General features: G+C 48.4%; 1 protein-coding gene across 1 annotated transcript in view; it reads right to left on the bottom strand.

The window, feature by feature from the left end:
• Positions 1 to 15,696, bottom strand: part of LOC147692058 (uncharacterized) — a 222,456-nt gene that overhangs the window by 68,791 nt on the left and 137,969 nt on the right. Inside the window, exons 8-9 of the mRNA XM_086936729.1 lie at positions 10,612 to 10,642; positions 8,331 to 8,373 (exon numbers count right to left, since the gene is read on the bottom strand). Coding sequence (XP_086792855.1) covers positions 8,331 to 8,373; positions 10,612 to 10,642 — 74 coding nt within the window. The remainder of the gene's footprint in view (positions 1 to 8,330; positions 8,374 to 10,611; positions 10,643 to 15,696) is intronic.

The raw sequence follows: 15,696 nt of genomic DNA, 5'->3' as shown, positions 1-15,696 counted from the left end.
CGAACGGCGGCTTGTGGACTGTGAAGTGCCAGACGTGTGGGTCTGGGGCTCCAGTACGATCCTGAGAATGGGTGGCGGAGCGGCCTGGTTGGGGCCTTGTGGACAGAGTTGGATAAGTGAGCTCTGCAACTGCAGCGAAGGCCCGCGGTGGGTGTCTTACCGTTATTTGGGTGTCAGCTGAGCGGGGCCCGGAGGAGAGACCAGGGTGCGGGTCGTGGAGTGGAGTCCAGCCGGAGACAGTGAGTGGCACAGTGGGTGACTGCACTATGGGCTTACCGGCCATTAACTCAGAGCCAAACAAACTCAATGGATAATTACACCGTCAGTGTGGGCAGAGAGAAGGGCCCGCGAAGTAAACGCACGCAGGCGAGGTGGCGGGAGGGGGGTCGGGCCCTTTGCTTAAGGACATTATGCTGGCTATTCAGGAGATGCGCGGAGCCCTGAAGGACATGAGGGGTACTATGGAGCCCAAACTTGACTCGGTGAAGGAAGAGGTCAACCTGCTGCGGGCAGACTTTAGTAAAATGTTGGATAAGATGTCGGAGGCGGAGAGCGGTATAGGCAGCCTACAATCAAAGACGAAAAGGCTCGAGGAGCAGGTTGCCGCACTCACGAAGAATCAGGTGGACATCGCCGCCCGCCTCTAGGATCAGGAGGGGCCGGACGAGGCGCAACAATGTCCGAATCGTGGGGGTCCCGGACGGACATGAGGGCCCCTCCATGGGCTACTTTGTGGAGGACCTGATACTCAACCGACTCAAGCCGAAGTGCCTCTCCAATTTCTTCTCTGTGGGGGGCGCGCCAACTGCGCGCTGGGGGGAAGGTCGAAGCCAGGAGCCCCTCCGTGTACCATCATAGCGCGGATCCTGAACTATCGCGATCGCGATTTCATCCTGCAGGCATCGAGAGTGTCCAGCGATCTGCGGCTCGAGAATGCCACCGTCAGTTTCTTCCCAGACTTCACTTTGCAAGTGCAGCGACAAAGCAGGTCATTTGATGGAGTGAAACGGCCCCTTAGGGATCATGGAGTGAAGTACATGATGCTGTTTCAGGCTCCCCTAAAGGTCATCGATGGGGAGAAGGCATAATTCTTTGATTCACCGGAGGAGGCGAGCGACTGGATGGAGGGATGGCGGACAGTGAGCCGCCAAGGCGGATCGCAACGCTCGTCCCAGCACAAAAGGACCTGGGGGCCCGGACTGGCACCACCCTGTCACAGGATCTTCCTCGGACAGGACATTCTCCTCTGAAGTGATAGAACTGAGCAGCATTGTGTGAAAGGGGCCTGGTTACTGAAGGTAAGAGGGAAGGTAAGAGGGCTTGCCCAGGGGGTCCCGGCCTCTCGATGTCTGGAGGGTATGAGGCTGAAGATCCGTGGAGGTCTGCGACATTGGAGGCCTCAGACTGTTGCTGAGCCATATGACTGACTTTCAGAGACTTCGGCGCAGGGTTTAAAGATGCGGGAGGTGTGGGGGGTTGTCTTGCAGAATTTACCGGGGGAGGGGGGTGTACTCCGTTTCTCCATTATGACTTCTTCGGTGGCTGTAGCCCCGTGTTCCCTGATTTGATTGTTTATGGGGTTATGGGGTGACAGACACTCTGCGTATTACGATGGTGGGTGGTTGGGGGCCCACTGAGCAGGGAGGCAGGGTGGGGGGTATGGTTGGGGGGGAGGGATGTTGTGGGTATGTTTCTGTTTTGCTCCAGGTGTGTGCGTATGGCAGCTACATTGGGTAGTCCTTGAGCTCCAGCAGGGGATCGAAGTTCTTTACTGGGTGATCAGTCAAGACTGAGAATCTGGTCAAGGAATGTTAATGGGCTGGGCAATAAAATAAAGCGCACACTAATTCTGCAGTATTTGAAACGTCACGGCCCAGACATAGTTCTCCTACAGGAGACTCACCTGAGAGGTAATACTTGTAAGGCGCTGGACCGGTTCGGATACAAGCTACTAGCCCACTCCGGGTTTTCGCCAGGCTCTAGGGGGGTGGGAATTCTAATCCGCACAGCCTTCCCAACTATAGTCACAGGCAAATGGGAGGAGGAATCGGACTGTTTGGTGACACTGGCGGCCAAGTGGGAGAGTCGCGCGCTACTGTTGATCTCCTGCTACATTCCACCGGGACTGCATGCCTCATCATACATGAAATTGGGGTCCCATTTGGCGGAGCTTCCGGGGGGCACTTTGATACTAGTTGGTGACACTAACCCAGTTATGCACTCAGATCTGGACTGCTCGGGGGAGGGACAGGGCCACAGGGGGGAGGCGGGTTTGAGTGGTTTCACCTCTGCATTGGGCCTCACTGACATCTGGCGGGCACATCACCCCACACAAAGGCAGTACACGTTTTACTTGGCCAGGCATGGATCTTATTCCAAAATAGACCATCTCTTTGCCAGAGTGGATTAGGTGAAGGTGGGTGACTTTATGGACTTGTGTATTATGGCCAGGGGGTTATCAGATCACTCACCTGTGGAGGTCACTCTCAGGGAGGCGGTTACAACAAGAGTGGCCTATCCACGGATAGCCACATGGTGCCTCAAAGACAACTCTATAGTGGACAAACTGCGGGAGGGCCCCCAGCTCTACTTCGAGGAAAATCAGGGCTCGTTCGATTCCCAGTTCATCATATGGGAAGCATTTAAGGCTGTTCTGCGGGGTCAGGCCCAGGCGCTGATTGGTGTGAAAAAGAAGGAAGAGGCGCTCCAGATAGTGCAGTTGGAGAGGGAGGTGAAGGAGTTGGAGAGAGGTATAGGGGGGACCCCATCGACGGCACATAGTCATGAGCTGGCCCTCAAGCAGCAAGAGCTCCGGTCACTGGTGGACGGTGAGCCACGGGCCTACTCTCTTGCTGTGCAGCACCGAATATACGATACCGGGGACAAGAGTATGAAGCTACTGGCATGGTTGGAATGCAGGGATCGGGAAGGTTCCTGGGTTGCGGAGGTACGCGATGAGGCGTGAACCCTGGTATCGGCACAGGGGGACATAGCGGAGGCATTCGCCTCATATTATGAGGCGGTGTGCACCCCGGTAAGCACCAAAACTGAATCTGATTGCGCGGAGTTCCTGCGGGACTTCGCTCTTCCCACGCTCACGGGGGAGCAGACTGACAGCCTGGAGAAGGACCTCACAGTCCTGGAATTGTGTGAGGACCTTTACACACTTAAAGCTGGGAAGACGCAGGGGCCGAACGGGCTCCCAGTGGAAATTTACAAACGACAGGCCAGTATAGTGAACGCATGAGGCGCATGTTCCTTGAGGCACAGCAGGTTGGGGTACTGCTACCAGACCAGCGGGAGGCCACGATAGTGGTAATTCACAAGCCGGGGAAACCAGTGGACTTTTGCTCCTCATACCGACCAATATCGCTCATCAATGTGGAGGCCAAAGTCTTGGCTAAAGCTTTTGCGACGTACACTGCTCACAGTCCTGCCGGACCTGGTATATGTTGACAAGTGGGGATTTATGCCTCATAGGAGTACAAGCCCAGCTGAAGACGGCTGTAATGCCAGAAACCGGTCCTGGGAAGCTTGATTCTGGTCCAGGGAAGACATGGCTTTGCAGTTCGGGCTGGACTGCTCGCATGAGGCACAGGGTCAGACTGATTTGCATATGGCCATGTCTGAACTGGGGTGGCGGAGTGAGCTAAAGAACGGTGATGGATTAAACCCAGATCAGTTGACTGGGGGTGAGTGTTTGTATTGGCAACGCTCCGTCCATCATCACCTTTGGTTTTTCTTTGTTCGCCCTAAGTTGGCAGGGTATGCTCAGACGTGAGTCTCTTGCTCACTTTGCCACTGGAGTCAAGCAAGCCCAGCTGAAGACGGCTGTAATGCCAGAAACCGGTCCTGGGAAGCTTGATTCCGGTCCAGGGAAGACATGGCTTGGCAGTTCAGGCTAGACTGTTCCCATGAGGCACAGGGTCAGACTGATTTGCATATGGCAATGTCTGAACTGGGGTGGCGGAGTGAGCTAAAGAACAGTGATGGATTAAACCCAGATCAGTTGACTGGGGGTGAGTGTTTGTATTGTCTACGCTCCGTCCATCATCACCTTTGGTTTTTCTTCATAGGAGTACACGGCACAATCTGCGTAGGCTTTATGGAGTAATGTACATGATGGAGGACGAGAAAGATACTCAAACGGCATTGATGGCGCTGGACGCCTCAATGGCCTTTGACAGTATCGAATGTCCCTATTTATTTATGGTCCTGCAGCGTCTGGGGTTTGGGCCGGTCTTCTGTGGCTGGGTGCGCCTGTTGTATGAAAGGATAGTGGCAAGTGTGAGGGTCAACGGAGTACTGTCCCGGGTGTTCCCCCTATGGCATGGTACAAGGCAGGGGTACCCACTGTCCCCTCGCCTGTTCACTCTCACGCTGGAGCCATTGGCCCACTGGATTAGGAGAGAACGGTCATTCTGGGGCTTGTTGCTTACGGATGACTGGGAAGAGCGTATATCTTTATACGCCGACGATATAGTCCTCTACATGGCTAGACCCTACCACTCCATGGCACAGGTGCTTCACATTTTTGAATAATTTGGCAGCTACTCAGGCTTCAGGATCAATTGGTCCAAGTCATTGATTTACCCCCTCTCGGGGCCCCCCCATGGATCCCGTCGAGATGTCCGGCCGTGGTTGTCACTGAGGGCTTTAAATACCTCGGCGTGTACGTTACTAGGGACAGGGCGGATTTCTTCACCAGGAATCTGGAGCCGCTACTGGTGAGATTGGTGTCCCATGTCGCACACTGGCGGGCCCTGCCCCTCACTCTGATGGGGCGTGCCGCACATTTTAAGATGTTGGCATTGCTGCACCTCCTGTACATCCTACAAAATTTGCCTTATCCGGTGCCAGACGGGGTGTTCCGGCGCATATCCCAGGCCATGAGGACGTTGTTATGGGACGGGGCAACTCGAGAATTGCATTGACAAAGCTTATTAGGGGGGTGTATGATGGGGGGCTGGCCCTACCGGACGTTCGGCTGTATTATTGGGCGTCTCAGCTTCAGGTCATTAACGATTGGGTTTACGCGGCAGACTCGGAACCTGCTTATAGCGTGGATAGACACGTAATGCCGGAGGGTGGTTGTGAGCCCCTTCTCTATTCAAGGAAGATCCGGAGGGATTTGCCCTCGCACACAGGGGTAGTACTCCAGTGTTGGAAGGAGGCTAACAAGTTCCTTGGTTGGGCTAACGCCGTAACTGGCAGGACCCCGCTTTGGTGTGGTGACCAGTTACCGGAGGTGAGAAGGCTCACCGGATTTAAGGGCCGGAAATTGATTGGGATTGAATACCTTGGAGACGTCTGGAAGAGGGATGCTCCTAGGTCTTTTGAATACCTGGGAAAGGAATACAGAATGCATGCCTCACAAACACTACCACTACTTGCGTATCACCCATGCTCTGCGCTCTCACATACCGGTGGGGACCTCAGTGCCGGAGTACTCACCAATGGAGGACAGGCTCTTACTGGACCCATTTTAGAAAAGCCCACGGCCACTATTTATCGCAAACTGATCAATAACATGCCTGATTCCCTGGTGTCACTGCAGGCGAAGTGGGAGGAGGACATTGGTACCCTAGAGGATGATGATTGGCAGGACACCCTTAAGAGCCCGCATGAGATAGCGATACGGGTCCGGTTTCGCCTGATCCAGCTAAAAATCCTGCACCTGGTCTACTACCCGCACACTTGCTTATTCTCATGGGGCAGGACTCAATCTCCTTTGTGCGCGAGAGGTTGCCACGTAGAGGGTACTTTTTTCCATATCCTATGGGACTGTCCAAGCGTGGCACCCTTTTGGTCTAAGGTGGCTCACACTATGGAGATAGTAGTGGAGTCAGCAGTTCCGGTGGAGCCAAGGTGGTTTTTATGAATGATTAAAGGGCCGACTGACTGGACAAGGTACAAGGAGATCTGGCTGGCCTTGGCACCAGGGGTGGGGAAAAGGAATATTGCCCGGGGCTAGGGGGTGCAGGAGCCCCCACAATGGGACCAGTGGAGGCGAGATTTGGATTTGTGCCAGAGGGCGGAGGAGATGATTTACAAGGCTTGGGGGTGTGTGAAGAAGTGGAGAAAGGTCTGGGGCCCCTGGTGGAATTACCGAGGATCCGGGGGGGGGGAGGCAGGTGGGGTGTGAAGCGAGAAGAGGTCTTTGGGAATGTTTTGACCTGCTTAATGTAAGTACCAGAGATCGCTGACTATCTCCTGCTAAATGTACGCTGCTATGTTTTTTATGTACCTGTGGGCAAGGTTAATAAAAAGACTTTTCACAAAAAAAAGAAAAAGTGTCAAAAAAAGTGAAAGAAGTTAAAACAAAAATCCCAGTTGGATATTGTATGCATTGATGATCTACCTATAAATGTGTATGCTGTATGACGCAATTCTAATAGTGGCATTGTAGGGCTTGAGAGGGAGTTTTTTTAATTTTATTTAAATAATCCTTCCATGAAAACTAAAAGGGTCTGGTTGTTTTTCTTGCTCTTTTATATTAGACTCTATTTTTTTTCATGAAAAACACTATCAGAAAACAGTTGCAAGTGAGGGGCTGGTTAATAGGGAAATTGGGAAAGTACTCAATAACAATTGCCTAAGAAAGGCCTATCAGGATAGAGCAAAGTCAGTGTTTGGGACAGTACTTGAAATACAGGTTTTACTGAAAGAATATGCCTTTAGGTTTTAGTCGGTCCCTGAGAGGGTTGCAAGAGCATGGAAATAAAGCTTACGCTAAAAGGCACTAGGGTTGGTGCAGAGGCAGGTCTTTGGAAGATAACTCAAAATATAGGTTACTCCATCAGTCCAGTAGGACTAGGCCAGAGTCAAGTATTGGATTAGTAGTCAATGTTATGGTGCCTCTCACAGGCAGGGAGGCCTGGGGAAGTGTCAATCATTAGGGCCCTTATTTATGAGGCCTTGCGTCAGTTTTGCGCCGCCGGTGCGTCACTTTTTGTGACGCACCAGCGGCGTAAAATATGCGCCTTATTGCGCCATATTTAAAGAGTGACGCATCTAGGTAGATGCGTCACTTTTTAAACCCCTGCGCCACATTATACCTGCGTCACTCCCGCAAAAAGCCTCGTAATAGTGACGCAGTGAAATCTATGAGATTTCACTGCGTCACTTTTAGGATGCTGTTGCGTCAAAATCTTGCGCCTGCCTCATAGCAGGCGTAAGACTGACGCAAGCCCTTTCACATGGGGGTTTCCCCATGTGAAAGGACGCATTGCTGGAATTGCGTCACTTTTGTGACACACTCCAGCAATGCGTCACTTTTGCGCTTGCAGATACGTCAGAAATACTGACGTATCTGTAAGTCCTTGCGACATGATGCGTCATACATTAAATATGACGCATCATTGGTGTCGCAAGGAGTGCGCAGTGAAAAGTGACGCATCGCTGTTTTCACGCAGCGATGCGTCACTTTTCATAAATGAGGCCCTAGGAGTCTACTTGACATAGCTGTGCATCTGAAGGGAAAGTAAAACCAGGCAGGCTCCGTATTGGTCCTGATGTTGCCAACTACGTGGCTTACTCTCCCACCCCTAATGACCTTTCCTAGCTATGAACTCCTCCGATACTAGATTAATTTTCCTGAATGTAAAATAAAAAAGTGGACTGCTAAGCTCAAACGAGGGCAATCTTATGTGACAATTGGTGGCTACATTGTGTATAGTGAGGAGAGAGTAAAGGGTGGATTGATATCATACATCTTCCTCAAGGAGATTCTGCAATTTATTCTAAAGTACAAACATTCTCTCGCCAGAATCATACTAGGCAAGGAAAGCCTGCCTAACCACAAGAGACACTAGTCCCTCATAGTCGCGGGACTTTGAGAGAACTCCATCTGGGGTACATGTAGAGCATAGGCATAGGGCGAACCGGTATGCAGCCAACAGGCAAGCAGGGGAAAAGATAATGAGGAAATGGGGACTCATGCAGCTGGAACAGAGAGAATGAAATGGCTAAAAGCATGTCAGAGCCATACACTCACTGTGGAACAATGTGTGATGCTTGCCCTGCTAGATGCATCCCTTCCGGCCTCAATTCTTGTGTAATGAGACTGCACAGCTAGCACTACAAGATGGTGAACTCGATTCACATACATTATAGCAGTGCCCCTCCATTGCAATGAAGGGACACTTCACCAGTCATAAATTACAATGGAGGTACTTCACTTAGTTTTTGCAATGGGAGAAACTAGGCGAACTGTAACACATTTGTGCGTTGAGAATCCACTATCTACTTGTATATGAGTATTGCATTTCTAGATACACTTCAATATTTTGCTCTAGGACACAACTAAACCAGAATGTAAAAACACTTACCTGGCACTCGATCGTTTCTTTGGTCTGCAGACGACCAGCTTTGCTAAAAAAAAAATCAAATAACGTTGCTTATGTTAACTAAATGAAAATAAAAAAAATCTTATTCCATATACACATCTAGTAATGTAAAAACAATAGACTTAAACTTGAAATACAGTAGCGGAAATTTCACAGCATCAAATTTGTTTTCAAAAACTCTCCAGGGAGCGCTGAATCATGGGTTCTTTATTTCAGAGCCAGATGATTTGCTCACCAGCATGAAGGCAAAATGCTCAAGAGGCCTGCAGAAATGAAGTAAGTGACCTAAGTCAGATTTCGAGGTACGTGGGGGCATATTTACAAGGGCTTTATCTTCGCTGGCGTAAAAAGGCAAAAAAGGTGAGATAAAACTATTGCCCTATTTACAAGAGGGTGCTAACATGCATAATCGCATGTTAGCACCCATTTTGCAATGCCTCCCTTTGCATCTCTAATGAGATGCAAAGTGGGTGTCACTGGGCGTACCTCGGATGGACTACCTTGCAAATATCGCTGATGTTGACATCGCAATATTTACAAGGCAGCCCACTGGATTTTGGAAGACGTTAGATTTTGGGGAAAACATCCGTTTTCACCAAAATCTAACGTCTGCTAAAATCCTGACTTACCTATGTTTGACAAACGGGGTGGATTATGATGATACGACCACAGGGTCGTATCAGCAAGGTTATTGCCGTTTTGCAAGGAACATCGCTGGAAAACCAGCAATGTTCGCTGCAAAACGGCGATAACCTCGCTATCGCTGGAATTTTTATCGCCCTGGAGAAATGCGTTGTTAATAACGTGATACCAGGGAGATAAATTCCAGAGATAGCCTGCGATAATAAATTTATTGCTAAGCACAGCGGCTGTTGATAATATGCCCCGTAGATTGGGATACGTTCCTGGTGTGGTATAGTAAAGGAAAATATGACGCATGTCTGCTTAAATGTGACAGGTTACTATTAAAAAAGCACTCTCTGCAATTAAAAAAAAGTCTGTGGTTTTCTATTGATAGTTTCACTTGTCACCTTCAAAGAAGACTGCACATCATTGGGTATTAACCAAACTGTGTCATTAAAAGGTTGTATGAAAAATGTTGATAGCCTTGACTGGAGGGGCGTGGGACATACCATCAGCCCTCCTTCCACATTTAGGCAAGAGAGGTCTACCTTGGAACATAAAAAACAGGCACAAGGGGCATCTCATCTGGCTTGAAAAGGGAACCCTTGATACTGTTACTGTAATTTCTTAAACAAGGGCTCTCTTATGAAATTGTTTCCACCCCAATTTCTGTAAATGTAAAAGTGTTTTTTGGTAAGGGAAATTATTCTGACCTCTGACAGCTCTGTTGATGACTTGCCTGAAATGGGTTTCAGTTTTGTGTCCAAGGGCCATATGTATCAAGCCTTTTGCGAATCGCATTGCCGAAATTCACAGAATTTTGGCCTTTGCGAATCACAAAAGGCCTTTTTGCATGTTTTGGTATGTATGAAATATTCGCAAAATAAGGAATAGCAAAGATTTGCGATTCCTTATTTTGCCATAGCATTTAAGGAATCGCAATTTTGCGATTCCTTAAATGCTATGTATGTAGCATTTTTGGGCTGCGAATTATGGTTAAGAATTTGCAAATTACCACCAACTTGTAGTTGATGGTAACTTCCGAATTCTTCAAAAAATGCACAATTTGGCATTTTTGAAGGTGGCATGTGTGTGCGCCATATGCACACTCATGTAACTTTCAGGGGTGCAGCAGGGTGTCTTTGAGACACCCCTGCACCCTTGAAATAATTCTCAAATTGAGATTAGCAAATTGCGAATTCGCAATTTGAGAATTATTTCGCAATCATTCCTATGGGCCTCCTGGCCATAGGAATGCATTGGAAATTATTCCTTAATTGCGAATTCACAAAATGCGAATTCCCAAATAAGGAAGATTAAGGAATCGCTAAAAAAAGCGAATTTCTTCATACATACCATTTTGCGATTCCTAAATAGTGATTCCTTAAAAATTGCTATTTAAGAATCGCAAAAGGGTTTGTTGATACATATGGCCCCAAATCCCCACCAACTCCTCTTTAGCAAATATGGGATGCAGAGAGAGCATTTTAACTGCACTTTTCAGCCTCCAATGGCATGTAAAACAACCTTTCTTTTGGATACTTATACTACAAGTGGGAGACTACATATGTTACTGAACAAAAAAAAAAGAGGTTCAGAAAAAAAACAATCTGACACAAATGAAGAAACAATTATTTACCTTTGCGCATCTCCGGCACGGGACTCACAAGCTGAAAAGAAGAAATTATTGTAGTTAAAAACTCGTAATACAGGAGGTCAGTGGCTGATGTCATCTCCCCCATTAGTGCTGGTGTTCGTTTTAAGCCCTTTAGAGTTTCATTATCATGGTATTCAGTGGCGGACGCCTCTAACAAAGGGTGGTGGACGGGTGGGGGAAGCACGGGTGGACAGCACATGCAGGGGTGGGGTTGGGGTACACGTTAATAATAATAAAAAAACTTACCTGAAGCCTAAGACGGCCTTCCAAACACACTTGAGTATGCACAAGCATTCCTCCTCCCCCTCCCATGCCCCGCCCCTTCATGCACAAGCTGGCTCAGAGCTGGCAAACGAAAAATAAAGCGAGTGTCATGCTCAAGGTCCTGCCTCTGACAACGGATGGAGGTCAAGAAACTATTGGAGACTTGATGCATTGAAGATATAAGAAGCTGAATAAGAGTGAGATGGGCTGGATTTCGTACAGCACTTGGTCTCTCTCAATCATGTGCAATTTTTTGCTTAAATATTAATTGTTTGTTGCTTTGGGTTTTGTCATCTATGATGTATTTCAAATGCTGCATTGGTGTTATCAATTATGTTAAAGAGCATGTAATGAGTGATGTAATATGAGGGAAAAGCAGCTGTGCAAGGTTTTTCAACAAACTGAAATTGAATGCGGGAAAAACGGAGGTAATCTTTTTTGGGAAAGGCGCCCGCCCCCCTGCCGAGCTTTGGTGGCCTGCTGAGATGGGTCCAGCACCTCTCCCCAGCACAAAGGCTAAAAACCTGGGGGTTATGTGGGATGATGGTCTATCTTCTACCCCCCACATACAGCAGGTCGTTGGAGGCTGCCTAAGCAAACTAAGGAAATTACGGAGATTTCTTCGATTGCTCCCAGAGGGTTGCCGAAAAACGGTCATCCATGCCATGGTCACCTCTAGGCTTGACTATGCCAACGGCCTCTATTTAGGCCTCCCGAAATGTATGCTACAACGGCTGCAAATCGTTCAAAACACGGCTGTAAGACTGATAAAGCACGTTCCTTTTAAACACCACATCTCTCCACACCTTCGCATGCTACACTGGCTGCCAGTGGCCAGCTGGATAAAATTTAAGGCTTTCACTCTGGCTTACAGAGCCTTACACGGAACCTGCCCGAACTATCTAAAAACTAACCCTGGGCGGAGTTGGCGGAGTGGGGCTTCGCGGAGCTACGCGAAGTGGGCGAGAAACTACGCCCACCTCCGCACTCCGCGTAGCCCCACTACGCAAACACCACTGGCCGCCAGCCCCGCCACCCGCCTCCCTCCCGCCCTAAATACTTTAAATTAAAGGAGTCAAATAATTTAAAACACACTTACCTTGCCCGCCGCTGCCCGCTGCGTCCCCGGGGCTCGCTATCTTCCGTCTTCTTTACTAATGCGCATGCGCGGGCGGCCGCGCATGCGCATTTCTCACGAGAAAATGCGCATGCGCGGCCGCCCGCGCATGCGCATTAGTAAAGAAGACGGAAGACGGAAGATAGCGAGCCCGGGGACGCGGCGGGCAGCGGCGGGCAAGGTAAGTGCGTTTTAAATTATTTGATTCCTTTAATTGAAAGTATTTAGGGAGGGCGGGAGGGAGGCGGGTGGCGGCCAGCTACGCTCCGTCTGCGGAGCGTGCGTAGTGCCGCCTGGCTACGCCCGCTCCGCAAAATGCGGAGTAGGCGGCACTACGCACACTCCGTGCACGGAGCGTAGCTGGCCGCCCACCCCTACTAAAAACGCGACTGCCTAGATATTTTCAGGCAAGACTCCTCCGCTCCAACAGCCTGGTTCAACTACTCGTCCCTCTAGTCAGAAGGGCACGCATGGGCGGGAGGACTTTCTCCGCAAGCACGGCACTTCTTTGGAACACTTTGCCGTCTGGATTACAACAGGCATCCTCTGAAACCAGTTTTAGGAGAGTGTTGAAGACCTGGCTTTTTATGCAATAATCACAACTCCGATTACTCTGGCTCCTACCGCTCACCTAGCGCCGGGACACTTCCTCTGGAGGTAACCGCTAGCGCTTTACAAGCTTCGGTATTATTATTATTCTTATTAGGGCTCAAGTTATAGTTACCAGAAAAAGAGTTATAGCTATTCTAAGGCACAACCAAGCTTAAATATAACAAATAAAGTCCTTGCAGGGCATTGTGGGGTGCTCCTTCTGTTGCAGGGATTCTGCTCAGGAACAGAAATATGCTTAGGACCATAGAACCATAGAACCTTGGCATGTAGCGCTTTATCCACCATACCACCACCATATCTATGAGCCCATGCCTCACTTGCCCCTCTTAACCTTACCAGAGAGACAAATGATTTGCACTCCGGAACACATCACTCCCAACCCTTTTCAGGGATCGGCGTAAAAAGACACACCCTTTTATTCTCTCACTCATACTTGTCCACAATAAGATAAACAAGAGACACAAAGGAAGTTTAGAATATATATTTAAACTATGGTGCTGTAAAATGCAGTATTTGTGCCCCAATTAGAAAATAAATGCATACTTGAAATGCTGTTAGCATGGTCTATAACCCGTATAGCATGAATGCCCTGTCATGTTTAAGGAAGAGTTGTTTAAACCCCCTCCCCTTCTACTGAAGCTAAATGATTATGTAGCATAGATCTCTGGGATGAATGGCAGACCCCATACCTTAGCATACACAGAGGGACGCTCTCCAACTCAATGGACGCAGTGCTCTTGTCTCTGATCTCATTCCATGTGTGTTTTTGCACCTCTGTGCTCATTTATATGACAAGAAATAGGTGCTCATAAAACCAGCTGCATTCTCATGTTATGTCTAGATGCTAGTGTCTGAACAGAGAAAATAATAAGAGGCATTGTCGTTTGATCTTGTCTGTGGTGTTTCGATTAAATCCCACGAAAACAACAGAACACAAACAAATATGCCGGTTCTTGTGTGAAATTACAATGTGGCACAAAGGCAAGAGTGTTAACCTTATATATGAATGTGTGTAAAGGAAAATGTGTCCCTCGGCATGCACAATTAGGCTAACCTAGGGAACACTACAATGGGCCATGCAGGACACACACAACACTTCATAGGAGCAGTGAATCAAAAATGGGTTGCTCCTGAAGCTAATTTATTATTCACTTTAAAACCAACTGGGACTACAGGTATTATTTTTGTAAGGGAGGGGGGGTGTAAACCCCTTCCCAGGGCCTTTCCCGTCCCAGGGACCCCATCCCCAAGGGCCATATTTTTTTTAATAAGGGGAAGCGGTTGCGTTTACACTCTCCCTGAAACCAGTATTGGCCCCAGGGGACCCATCGCCAGGGGTCTTATGTTAAACATAGCAGAGGGGGCTAGGAAGGGCACCAAGGACCTCATCCCCTAGGGCCTTTTTCATTAAGATGGGGGAAGGGCCCAAGGAGTATGGCTGCACTCTCCCAGGCAGGGACTCATAGCGTCCTGGCGGTGGGCGCCCTGGGACACTGTCTTTTATCACACCCCAGGAGTTGATTTCACCGGGGCAGATAGCACCTTGGGGAGGAAGGCATGTGGCCCCCTCCTTTTTTACATATTTCGGCCCTAGAGGATGGAGTACCCAGGGCCAGTTGAGTCAAAGGGAGGGTGGTCGCATGCCCCCCATCTCCATGCATTGGTTCAAGGGGATGGTGTCCTCAGGCCAACAAGTGGCTTGAGAAGGGCGCCCCCAAGCCAGCTCAATTTATATTTATATTTGGCACCAAGGGATGTGGCCCCAGGGCCCTGCCTGACTCGGGGAGGGGGGCCCCACTCACTTACCTTCTGGAACACCCCACAAGGTCTAGAGAAGCAGGGTGTCCCCACCCCTACCCTGCCCCTTATATATTTTTTTTAACGTTAGACTGGGAACTAAGCCCCCAAGTCTTGTAATAGCTGCCTGCAACATTTTTCTTCATGTTGCAGGCAGAATGCTTGCTCCTGCGCAAATTGGCTCAAACTGAAAAAAGCACCCCAGGTCAATCAAAACTGTATATTTTTAAAAATTGGCTTTGAGGGACTCACACGAGAGTCCCTCGAACCCAACTGTCCAGACGTACAATTATTTTTCATCTTAAATGTCTCTAAAACTCCTGAAAAGACTTACACAAAATCACGAAAAGCATTCCATTTTGACCAAGATCCAGCTTCTTGCCAAATTTGGTATTATTCCGTTCAACAGTTTTTACGGTGGTGCTGCCTAAAAAACTCTATGGAAAATGCATGGGAAAATTTGGTTTTGGGGCCATTTCCTTTTTTCTTAGTCCCACTTGATATATCGCCCTGAAACCAATACAAGAAGGAGCTGTGGTGGTGGAAGAACTGTGGTGGATGAAAGTTTTATGGAAAGTTCCAAAGTTTCCTATGGAAAATCAGACCTAATTATACCTACTCACTGACTTTTATATATATATATATATAAATATATATATATATATATATATTATCCCAAGGTTGCCTCTGATTCAAGGACGCCACTCCAACACGAGGTAAGTATCAAACTTCTTTATTTGGGAAACCCCATATGGCGGCTGCATATCAATCCCCGACGCGTTTCGGAGCCACAGGCTCCTTCCTCATGGGGCGGTGCTTTAGGCAATGGGCAGTGTCACTGCAGGTGTCTTTATCCCATACAACACACGCGCTCTCCAATGAGGCATGCTGGGACCTGTAGTGCGATTCTTCTCCTCTGGTGGAGTCTGTCCGTTATGCCTCCGATAAACTAAGCATTTCAAAAAGTTTTTTTCATAGCCCTCCAGTGGGCCCCAGGCGCTATGTGTGGTTTCCATTCTGTGACCTCGTGTGCCGCTTGTCAGCTCGTATGATACCAGCTCGCAGTCCTGTTACCATATTCCAAACAGGCGGTGCATCAATATATATATATATATATGTATTTATTTATTTATTTTGTTCACTGAAAAAAACATAGGTTTCAGGCACGTTATAGTTACTAATTAGCATTTAAAAAAACTTTAGAGATTCATTGAAAAAAACATAGGTTTCAGGGAGGTTATAGTTAGTTGGACATTTCACCCATACAAAACCATAGA

The sequence above is a fragment of the Lissotriton vulgaris genome, chromosome 9 (genome assembly GCF_964263255.1).
Source record: "Lissotriton vulgaris chromosome 9, aLisVul1.2, whole genome shotgun sequence".
Classification (NCBI taxonomy): Eukaryota; Metazoa; Chordata; class Amphibia; order Caudata; family Salamandridae; genus Lissotriton; species Lissotriton vulgaris.
The sequence above is the reverse complement of the archived record's forward strand: the minus strand, read 5'-3'. Positions and strand labels throughout refer to the sequence as shown.